This window comes from Lepisosteus platostomus, chromosome 1 (genome assembly GCF_059453375.1).
Source record: "Lepisosteus platostomus isolate fLepPlt1 chromosome 1, fLepPlt1.hap1, whole genome shotgun sequence".
NCBI lineage: Eukaryota > Metazoa > Chordata > Actinopteri > Semionotiformes > Lepisosteidae > Lepisosteus > Lepisosteus platostomus.
The window spans coordinates 49,069,983-49,081,524 of record NC_142611.1 but is presented as its reverse complement, the minus strand read 5'-3'; the positions used below and the strand labels follow the sequence as shown (position 1 = coordinate 49,081,524).

At 40.0% G+C, this 11,542-nt stretch overlaps 1 protein-coding gene across 1 annotated transcript; it reads right to left on the bottom strand.

Moving 5' to 3' along the window:
- Positions 1-126: 126 nt before the first annotated feature.
- On the bottom strand, positions 127-9,573 carry chmp3 (charged multivesicular body protein 3). The gene is made up of 6 exons (XM_088630821.1): positions 9,425-9,573; positions 7,847-7,907; positions 6,794-6,973; positions 5,277-5,398; positions 4,109-4,223; positions 127-3,546 (listed from the first exon to the last, which is right to left on the bottom strand). Exons 1-6 carry the CDS (start codon positions 9,467-9,469, stop codon positions 3,407-3,409), a joined length of 663 nt encoding a protein of 220 aa, XP_088486947.1. The 5' UTR covers positions 9,470-9,573; the 3' UTR covers positions 127-3,406.
- Between the last annotated feature and the right edge of the window lie 1,969 nt (positions 9,574-11,542).

Below are 11,542 nucleotides of genomic sequence, written 5' to 3'. Positions count from 1 at the left end.
ACAGCTACAGTGCCTTCAGAAAGTATTCACCCCCTTGAATTTATTTTCATTTTGTTCCTGTTACATCTCCAAATTTTAACACATTGAAATACATTTTTCTCAGTTCAATAACACAAATTCAACACATTAATGAAAGTTTTTTTTATTATTCAAAAGCATTCATTTCTCTAGAATGAAAGACTTACATTACTCATTTACAAAAGTATTCCCCCTTCCACCAAGTCAATACGTTGTACATAGTCCTTTATCAGCAATTATAGCTGTGAGTCTTCTTGGGTATGTCTGTATGAGCTTTGCACATTTAGATTGTGGAATTTTTGCCCATTCTTCAATGCAAATTTGCTCCAACTCTTGCCAAACTACATGGAGAGCGTTGGTGGACAGCAGTTGTCAGGTCATACCACAGATTTTCAATTGGATTCAAGTCTGGGCTCTGGCTGGGGCATTCCAGAAAACTCTCCTTTTTTCAAGCCATTCCTTGATAGTTTTTGCCATGTGCTTTGGGTCATTGTCTTGCTGGAAAATGAATCTTCGCCCTAAATGCAGATCTCTGGCTAACTGAAACAGGTTCTCAAGGATTTGACTGTATTTGGCTCCATCCATGTTGGATCCAGTTCCTCCTGCTGAAAAGCAACCCCAGAGCATGATGCTGCAACCACCATGTTTGACAGTAGGGATGGTGTTACCTGGGTGTTGGGCTGTATTTGGTTTGTGCCAAACATGGCACATTGCTTTCAGGCCAAAGAGCTCAACTTTAGTCTCATCAGACCACAGAATTTTCTTCCAAAAGATTTCGGGTTTTATCACATGGCTTCTAGCAAACTCCAGGCGTGACTTAATGTTGGCCTTTCTCAGAAGTGGCTTCCTTCAATCCACTCTCCCAAAGATGCCGATTCTGTGAAGTGCTGAAGTGATAGTTGATGTCTGGACAGTTTCTCCCATTTCAACCAAAGAGCTCTGCAACTCTGTCAGTGTTGTATCTGGCCTCTTGGTCACTTCTCCGGCAATTGCCCTTCTTGCCCAGTACTCAATTTGGTAGGACAGCCTGATCTTAGTAGTGTCTGGGAAAAATGTTTTTTCCATTTGTTTTTACAATGGACTTCACGGTGCTCCTAGGAAGGTTTAAAGCTTTGCCAATCTTTTAATAACCTTGTCCGGCTTTTATCCTATCCTTTATCCTTCATCTCGAAGTTCCACGGGCAGCTCCGTGGTCTTCATGACAACAGAACTGATCTGATCTGCTGTTTGTTGTGAGACCTCACTAAGTTGATATTTATTGTGCAATCAAGCAATTGAACACAGGTGTACCTTGTTAATGTATTTAGTGTGATCTCTCAAGACAATTGAATACTTCACCCAATTTAGGTTGTTAAAACAAAGGGGGTGAATACTTATCAATTAAGTCATTTTCAGATTTTTATTTTTAATATAATTCTGAAGACATCAAAATACTTTTTCATTTTAACATTATAGAGAATTACTTCTACAGGAGTGAAAAAAAAAGATTTTTTTGCCCTCGTTATGATTCCAAAAATGCAAAATAAACTGAATACAAAATAAAGCAGTTTTGTTAGTTGTACAGGAGTGAACAATTTGTATGTTTGAAAGAAAATGAGCAGACTAATGCTAAATGTTTCATATACCACCACCATAGTACCTGACCCCCTGTATCTCAAATGAATTGAGACAGAGAACATGTTGGTTATCATTGAGGAATAAGCATAACCGTATCGGTGTATAATCTTGTTTCATAGATGGTTTTCAAAGCCCAAATCTGCAACTGGTGCAGTTTAATGCAGTAACAAAATGCTGCCATTCTAATTATTTTGAATGTAGAAATCTTGTTAAATGTGGAAAATTGAATTTTCCAAGGTAACTTTGTACAATATTACCTGTTACAAAATGTGTAGTCTATTTTTTTTTAAAGTTAAAACTGAACCAACAAAGTGTAACAAATTAACAGCAGCTTTGGATCCTGAATGCCTTTAAGGTTCTTACCCTATCATTGATATAGAGCAAGGAAACCTTTGTCGGAAAAGGGAAATTTCTTGTGAGATGATGAGATTATAATTGTCTCCTAAAATTCAGGCAAAGCATTTCATTCTTTAACAAATTTAATTTAAAACTATTTGGTTCTTCTGTTGGAATTTCGAATCATACGTTCACATACAAATCTGAGAGGACACAAAGAAAACTTCTGGAGTGCAGTAATCTTGGTATACAGAGCGTAAGGGTGCAGTGTAACTCATCACTGATGACTTTTCAGCAAGAACATGAGAACAATATGGAGTATCCAGTTCTTAACTTTTGAACTCTTGTTGTATTAGTTCCTTTCTCCAACACCTAAAGTCAACCATAAAAATGTGAAAGCATTCTACCACCATGTCCCTCACTGAATACTCAAACTTAGAATACTTAGTACTTTGTGTAGATTGAGTTCTAACTGCATTTGATTCAAAGTTAGCTTTTAATGTGTTTGTGAAACCGTTTCATGAAAGGCTGGCAACTCAATGGAAACGATCCTGGTTTGAGGCAAACTAGAAGGAAAACTAGAGGCAGCAACCTCCTTTTTCTCAAAGTCACCTATAGCTTGACACTTCTTCTTGTGTAAAGAGTGTAATCTTGTAGAATGACCATCTGCTGAAAATTACTTTAAAAACTGCAAAAATGCACAATAAATGTATACAAGAGATGTGCATACTATTGTTGAAGCAGTTACATCTTTTTGTATTTTATCATTTTTACAAGGAAGACGCAATGTTTTGCAAACATTCCATTTGTCAAAAGAATGATATGTGGATGAACAATTATTAATAAACAAAAGTCTTTTCCCTTGAACCTGAAAATTAAATAACTTTAGAAGGTGGCCGTTTCAAATCAAGATTACTGTATTTCAAAACGCGAACTTGCAGGAGCATTTCTTCATCCCAAACCTCACTTTTTTTTTAAATGGAAATTCAAACCAATGGAAAATCAAAATAAAATCTCTGCAGTTACACTTACAACTTTCAAGATGAAGATGCCCAATAATATTGAAACTTTAGAAATGTATAAGAATGTATAAATTTGTGAATTAGAGTTCAAAACATCCATCAGTCTTCCGATTCAATTTGTGGAAAAAATACTACCAAGAACTCTGCATGCATCCTTTTCCACAACACCTTTCACAAGAAAGGATATAATATATATATATAGTGCCACAATGGCAAGTATTTTTTTACATTTAAATTCTAGTGTTTTTAGAACCAAATCGTCTACCATAAAACTCAGACAAGAACGATATTCATCGAGCAGAAACGGGTAAAGTGCAGGATCTGAGAAAGGAGAGGACGAGGCAGAAAGGCTGAGACGCTAGCAGGAGCTCCCTCACACTGAAAAGGTCTCCGCACATGGAGCCGCCAGGCTCTCAGCTGCGCAGGGCTGCCAGCCGGGACTGCATCTCCTCGATGTCCTCCTCCGGTTCGTCCTCCGAGACGGGGGCAGGCCCCGCAGGCTCCATCTCGGGCAGCTCGTCTGTCACTTTACTGGGAGCCTTACCCAGAGCGCCTGGAACGCAACAACGCATGCAAATGTCACAGTTTGCTCCCTCTTTTATCTCAGGTTCTGTCATTCTTCTCTTACTCTCCTGGATTGTTTCCCTACAAAAGCCCCTCACAATAAGAACGGGAATAACTGAATGTCTAGGAATATGTACTCCGTGGATTTATCGGACGTGGAAGTCAGACTGTCATTCTAGATCCCACAGTCCACTTTGTGCTCTATACATCCTTCCTATTGCACCACCCTCCCCCACAAAGACTCTGCTCACTGACTGCAGAAGCCCTGAAGCCCTAATGACAAGACAGGAAATCATTTGGGATCTAACCTTTATGGAAATGATAATCAAGGATTTTGAAAAGGATCACAAGTGTGCTGAACAAGGTTCTCTGAGCCAGTGTATTTAATATGTAAAAGAAGTATTAGATCTTGATGTTACTTCCCAACTTTTTCAAAGCTACATAGATGTAGACAACTCTAAATTCCTTTCCATCTCTGAAAACGAAGGCTGGTACTATCTTAAAAGGCTGTACAACTCTCTCAAAAAATCTATGGACAAGAAGATGGTTACCTGCTGTGATCTCAAAGAGGATCCTGTCCACCTCCGCCTCTGCTGCCTCCTCCATCTCTTCCTCATCCTCCATGCCTTCAAAAGTGTCCTCCAGCATCTCTTCGATGATCCCAGCCTGGGGGCAGGAGCATTCACAGCATCACACACATGGACTGCGCCATACACGATCAACAGCTCTCCAATACTGGAAGTGCATGCAGAGAGCCCCTTCATTACTTCATTGGAACATTTCACACTGTCTGTCATTAAAGCTGTTTAAATGTAGAAAGGGATTCACATTTCCTTTTTTTCTCTTGTAGCTTCATGGTGTTTTTCAATGTTTTAATTTAACATTTTAAAATAATTTCTTCACAGAGAAATACCACTGGTAATGTTTCAGGAGTGATGGCAATACTGTATATAAAAACCTTACACATAAACAAGAGTGTGAGAGTGTTCATTCGCAAAATCACTCAGAGGGCAGAACAGCAGACTTTGGCAAACATTAAGGCTGTAAACAAGAGGCCACAAGGTCCACCTAGCTTTTGTGTGAATACCTAATTCATCCAAGGATCTTATCCAGCCATTTCTTCAAAGAAACCAGAGAATCAACAAGGTGTCTCATTCCAAAAAAAGATTGCAAGCCTTCGTCAAAGTCAGAACTGCATTCTGATTATTAAATATGTAAGTATAAAGAGTCCATAATGCACTGCACACAAGAACAAACACAGTGTAAACTGAAATTATCACAATATGGTGGGTTGCCCACTCCTGGTGATAAGAACTAATGGGAGAGAAGAAAGTGTAAAAATCTAAACAAGGCAAGGCGAACATTTTCAAGGAAAACAAACACGCCTGGGAAGCCTCTCTTTCGTTTGTGAAAACGTAATTGACCAAAAAACAAATACTAAAGATGTCCACACGTCTGAAAACAAGGGAGAATCTTCCTTTTGTAGGGCGGAAAGGTCCTGACTCATGTCTTCAGCAAACAAACTCATATCTGTGGTGGCAAACAATGATTAGAACTGACCCTACCTGAGTAAATAAATTAAACAGCCAGCTTTCCCTCAGCCTCGCCCTCTCTAATCTTCTCTCCTTACTAAACTCGCCATTCAGCTCATGTACTGGGGGGTGGGTCTCGCTTTCTCTGTGGAGGATTTGCAGGGTTGAGTGTCTGACCTGCCCTCACCTTCATCATTTCCTTGGAGAGCTCCCTCATGGTGGCCTGGATCTCGGGGACCTTCACCAGGCTCTGCATGGCCTTCATCACGTCCGTGCTCTTCTGCAGGGCCCCCGCCACGCGCAGCACCGCTGGCAGACATGACACAGCCATACGTCAAGACTCGGCCAGCACTCGCAGCTCCAGCCTCCCACACACCTCCATTTTCTGTCAGGACTTTCTCCTTTATCATCTCCAGATCCGTCTCCCACCTCTGTTTTTTGAACTACAGGTCTTCAACTTTTTAAAGCTTTTTAATACTTGTTAGCTGTATTCCTGTACCATGTAAAACTCAGATGGTCCTTCTGCTAATGGACCTCTCCCATTGATCTGTCAGTTTCCTGTCCCCAGTCTATGGGTAACTCAATATACTGTAACACAACAGAGAAGGATGTAAGTTGAACTTGTAAAAGATTTAAATACTTAATATCAGCTATATTATTAAAATCTTACTCAAATACTTTGTAAAGAAACATTCTACATAACCTTTACATCTTTGTACAATATTTACTAAATTCTATGACTGCTTGATGTAATATTGCAATGTCCCCGCAGACAGAAATGACTATTCAACTAAACTTGTCACTCACAACTACTCCACTTTCAAACAGTAATGAAAGAAACCTAACTAGGATTGATCTCCATCCTGTTTTGTAAACATTCAGCATTCAAGGTAAAGGACAGGGTAAGCCAGCACAAACATGGCTTTCCTGATTTTCCAGTTATTTGTTCTTTTATGTTTTCAATCACTACTGCACACTCTAAACACCATCTACAAAAAGGTTTTGAGGCAAGGCCACAAATAATCACAGCACATCAAAACCTGCATTATATCGGTCTTTATAATACCTTTCATTTAACCCCTTAAATAACCAGAACAGTCAATATATAATCAACTGAGGAGCTGCAGAACAGCCATTAGACAGCAGGGCATTTACTAGAGTAATATTAATGAAATACCCTGTCCCACATGGGACCTGAACTTGTGACTCTGGTACAGAGTACTGACTATTGCTCCACACTGCTGCCAAATATACAAATTTCCCCCAAGTGGAACTCTAAAAGTCTCCACCAAATGACACTGGTGTAGTGTGATAAGACAAGCACTACAAACATATCAATTGGAAAAGGTATTCATGGATTTCCAGGATTTCTCATATGAGACATCCCTCAGTGCCCTGTAGAAAATATGCCCATGGTCGTGATGCTGAACCAGTTTCCTAGTGGAGGTGCAGAACTATATTCAGTAACTCAGGCGGACTTAAGACTTTTTTAATAAGGGAAATACTCCCATCTTTAAAAAAAGAGGAGGATCCGTGAAGCGAATAAAGAACGTTGGTGAGCAAATTACCAAGCATTTATTGAAATGACTTCTTCAACACAGGGACAAATAACCAATATGTTCACAATTGTTTTATAATTTTATCTCGTAAGAGTCATTATCGAGGTGCAGAAGTACAGTGGTGTGATGTGTGTGGCGTACTCACAGAGCTGGTTCTTCATGCTGAGCAGCACAGAGTTCATCTGGGCTTTGGAGGAGTACAGTTTGTTAACGGCTCTCTTGGACTGGATCATCTCCTTGGCCAGGATCACACACACATCCTTCTGGCCCTTCTTGGCAGCGTCTTTAACGGAGCGTTTTACTTTTTCCTGTTCCCTCTGGATGTCTAACACAAAGCGAGGTGTCTGAGTATTGTTGACAGAATGAATAAAAGTCACTAACTTCTTGTGCGACATGAATGATATTCTTTCTCATAAGAAATTAGTACAGACTCCACATAGATAGCACACCAGGTTCAGAATTGAACCCAGGGACCTAGTGCTGCAAAGCAGCAATTCTAGCCATTGAGCCACAATGCGCCCATATCACACATGATTAAACCATTAACTATATAATAATACCAAGATTATTATTGTCAGGATCCTCATTTGTAATGACATACAGTCATTCTGTAACAAATCAAGGATTTTACAACCAACTTATTTAGATTTCAATTAAAACTGTTATCTTTAATTATGTTAGTTCCAAATTTCAAGAGCGCTGGACTAGAAACTAAGAAGTTGTAGCTGTCAGTGGATTTGCAGCTTTTCTAGGCTACGTCTCAGGGTCCACTAGAGCTACAGACAAGCTTGTAACATTCTGCTGGAAGTGACGTGGTCAGTTCAGTTATGAATCACCTTGGTTTTAATGGAGTATTCATTTTTTTTCAAGGTAAATGTGACATTTTCAATGAAGTTGTTCTCATTAATAATTTTACAATATGTATCAGTGCACAAGGACAAAGCAATGATTACCTAACGAGGGACCCATAAAGCAAGTGTGTTTTCCTTAAGAGCTCTACAGTCACTACATGAGTTATTAAAATAGCTCGCTTTTGTCAAACACTTTCATAGTGGGGAATTCATAAAGAAGGTGAGATCTCACCATAAAAAGCTGTAAATTCCTAATCAGCAATACAGAGAGATAATGTTTTAATTCACGTCTGTTTAGCGAATTCCACTGTGAGTACCAAGTGCAGTGTTTGTAAACCAACACTTACCTCTGATCTGCCTATCAATGACACGCATCTCTTTTCGGATTTTGAGAGACCATTCATTCACCTAAAGAAAACAGACAAATACAGTTAATTGGTTAATTATAAATCCAATCCTTACCAATAACTGCAGCCACAAGGTCCCTATGTGTGCTGTGGGGAGGAAGGACATAAACGAGCAAGTGCAGACCCAGGCAATTCAGATGATAGTCACTTGACACTACATAGAGGTAATGGATACAAAAAGAGAACACTACTACAAAGTCACTTAATAGGGAGCTGGGCCATCACTTGCCACCAGCTAGTGGCACAGAGTCTACCAGTGTGTGGAATTCTGCAGGAGGGGTGTGGCACCATTCTCCCATGAGAAAGTCAATCAACTCAGGCCTGGCTGAAGAAGTTGGATGGAGGCATTGTTGCAGAATAACTTGTAAATGCTCGACTGGGTTCAGATCTGGTGACTGAGAAGTCTGTGATGTGTGGACATGTTCATCAAACCCCCGAATGACCACACATGTTTGCTATTGTCATCCTGGAAGATCTTTCTTCCCAGCTTCTCAGCACTATTCAGTAACGATTAGCGTCAACCTTGCTGTCTAAGGGAATGAGTATACCCAATCCATGCCAGGAGAATGTGTCCCACAACATTACAGAAGCACCAGAACTCTTCCCTGTTGGAACCAAGCTCTCGGAGCTGTGGAGATCTTGAGGTCGGTTCCACATGTTGAGAACGTGGTGAAGGATGAAATGCAGGCTGTCAGGGCTGTTCAATACATCTCCTTCACTAGGATGTTTGTTGCTTGTCAATCCAAAATCCCTCTCTACTCATTTCTAGAGGAGCATCACTGACCTTATTCCAGGTGTAAGCTTGGTTTGCTCCATAAACCCAAATGCTTCCAATAAAGAAGTATTTCTTCTATCCTATTCCTCCTATTCTTAGCCCTAAAACCACCTGTTATCAAAATCCATTTATAGCCTCTGTTCCAAGTTTGTGTTGGGGTTAGGGTAGAAGCCTGGGATGGTGTTGCTCGACATCATTTAGAAAGTAACATGAAAAACACAAAGTCTGTGTCTTTGCTAAAGGGCCTTGCATCTTAACTTAGGCAGAAACAGCTGTTCTCTTTGCCAAATTCAAGATGCACTGTACCAAACCTGTAGGTGTGTTATTGATACCAAAATGCAGCAGTGATTTTTAACGTGCAATAGTTACGTTTTGCATGTTTAATTAACGCGCGATGCAAAAATGCTTCTAAACTCGACAGACAACGCTCGTGGTTTAAATGGTAAACAAAATGGCCTCAAACAAGTACTCGGTCAAAGCGTAAATAGCAAAAATGGTATTAAAACACGGTTACACAGGTGTACTACAATGTTACTGGATTATTAGAAAGAAAACACAAATGTGACAGTGCCACACACACACGGCTTGGCTGCCGAGCGATTCCCCCTACTGACAGAGAAGCCACTGCTTACACCGGAATACGCACAGCAGGGGAAAGATGTTTCTGCCTGAAAGGGAGACACGGCCATCTATTGGGAACCGAAAGCAATGCCACAAAAACTCACAGAATGCCCCTCACTTACCAAGTCCTTTGGCGGTCTCTCTTGTGTTTTACCGAACAGCCCCATTTTCTAAAGGTAACCCAGACCAAACCCGTGAAGTTAGTAAACGCACAATACGCTCCCACTTCCTACTTCCTGCGTGACGTCACCGAAAGGGGAGTCGGGTGGGGGAGCTGTTTCCAAAGGCGCAGTGGGTGTGTGTCGGAAAACGTGCTTTACAGCACTTGGCGTTTATTTTTTTCACTGTCCCGACATTTTTTTTTTTATTTAAAGCCCCTGGGTTTGCTGCGTGGTAAACATACTTAGCAGTACATGTGATACATTATGTTTTTATTTTTACTACAACAATAACAAATGTCATGCATTATAAATAATAAATAAACAATCCTTACACTTATATAGCGCTTTTCTGGACACTCCACTCAACGTGCTATACTGGTAATGCGGACTACCCTCCACCACCACCAATGTGTAGCCCCTTCCTGGATGATGCGATGGCTGACAAAGTGCCTCAGTCCGCTCACCACATATTTCCACACCTATCAGTGGAGAGGACTACAGAGTGATGAAACCAGTTCATAGATGGAGACTCTTAGGAAGCCATGATTGGTAAAGCCCAGGGGGAAATTAGGGCACTGGGGTAACAACCATACTCCTTTCAAGAAACACCCTGGAATTGTTAATGACAACAGAGAGTTAGGACCTCGGTTTTATGTCTCTTACAAAGGACAGCACCTTTTTTACAGTATAGTGTCCCTATTGCTATACCTACTGGCCCCACTAACACCTCTTCCAGTACCTTAATAAATACCTTAATTTTGTCTCATGAGGTCTCCCATCCTCCCATCCAGATACTGTCCAGGCTCACACCTGCTGAGCTTCAGTGGGCTGCCGGTTGTGAGTTTTAGGGTGATATGGTTGCTGAACTTAATATTTTTTCTAGATTTTTCCAAATAGACTTTTATATTAAAAAGGGCACAGATTATGACAAACTGGAACAACTAATACAAATTTCAGAGTCGAAGTTTAGTCCACTTATCCTTTCAAAGGTGTAGAGGAGAACATTATTTAAATAGATACATTCCTTGAAGGGTGTTGAGTGCTCCTGAGAAAAAGTTCAGCTTTATCGGTTTCTGTTTTCTAGACTACACACTTGAACTTTTATTAAATAAGGCATCCCACCAGAAATTCTCAAAGTATTGTTCTGATAGCAGCAACATTTTCAAAGAAAAGATTCAGAGTTAATAGGAAGCCACAAGTAAGAATAGCATGTTAATCTAAAACTTCTATATTTTACAAACATTCTGAATGATAGCAATCATGTTTTAAGGTAAGCGTATAATCATTATTTTTTTATATATTTTTTTTATATGTTGGCCTCGAAATGCGTTTATCTGTCCACTGGGTTCAGGCTGTATTTACTCCACTCCTCCCCATGAATTCACTGCTCCTGTCAAGTCATGCCAGAGGAGTAATTAGCTGGCCAGAGACCTAACTCAGTGGGTAAGATTTAATATCTGTCGCTACTTAAATCCTTCTTTTCATCATTCAGTCTCATGTCTCTTTAAAATACTGGAGCTCAGTTACAAACCAGCCTACAGAAATGTACTAGCTGAAGACCAAATGTATAGCAAGCTTGGTCATTTCTTCAAGAAAACATTAAACCAGAAGACTAGAATGAGAGTGGGTATGTTGTCAGTCAGGGATCTTACTTCAGGCTCCAGTAGAAAACCACCATCCTTCAGAGTTTTTAAGATGTTTTCTATAGGTGTGAATTCCTGTCTCCTAAACAGCACGTTTTGATTTCACATCCTAAAACCAAAATATAGTTATGCGTGAATACAATAAGAGCTCACTATGTGGAGTTAAAAATGTATGAAATATGATGCTTAGACAGTCTAAGTAACAGCTGTACTGCAGTTTTGATTATGAAAACATCAGCTCTTGATTGATGACCTGTTTCCAAGCAGTATTTTCTCTTTAGAAAAGCTGTACAACCAGGCTAAAGAAAATGGAAACTTTAAATTTAGTGTCATACAGCCATGTGTGAATCTTCTGAGAGAAAATAAGGTGTTAAAAAAAGAAACTAGGGTAGGTGATAAAATCAGAGAATGCCCAAAGCATCTCACATATACATGT

Excerpts from the sequence above, each read along its gene's own strand:
- chmp3 (XM_088630821.1), bottom strand. The coding sequence starts at position 9,469 with ATGGGGCTGTTCGGTAAAACACAAGAGAGACCGCCAAAGGACTTG. Across the intron at positions 6,974-7,846 it reads CATTGATAGGCAGATCAGAG|ACATCCAGAGGGAACAGGAA; the intron begins GTAAGTGTTGGT and ends GCTTTGTGTTAG. Across the intron at positions 5,399-6,793 it reads CAGCATGAAGAACCAGCTCT|CGGTGCTGCGCGTGGCGGGG; the intron begins GTGAGTACGCCA and ends CATGTCTGCCAG.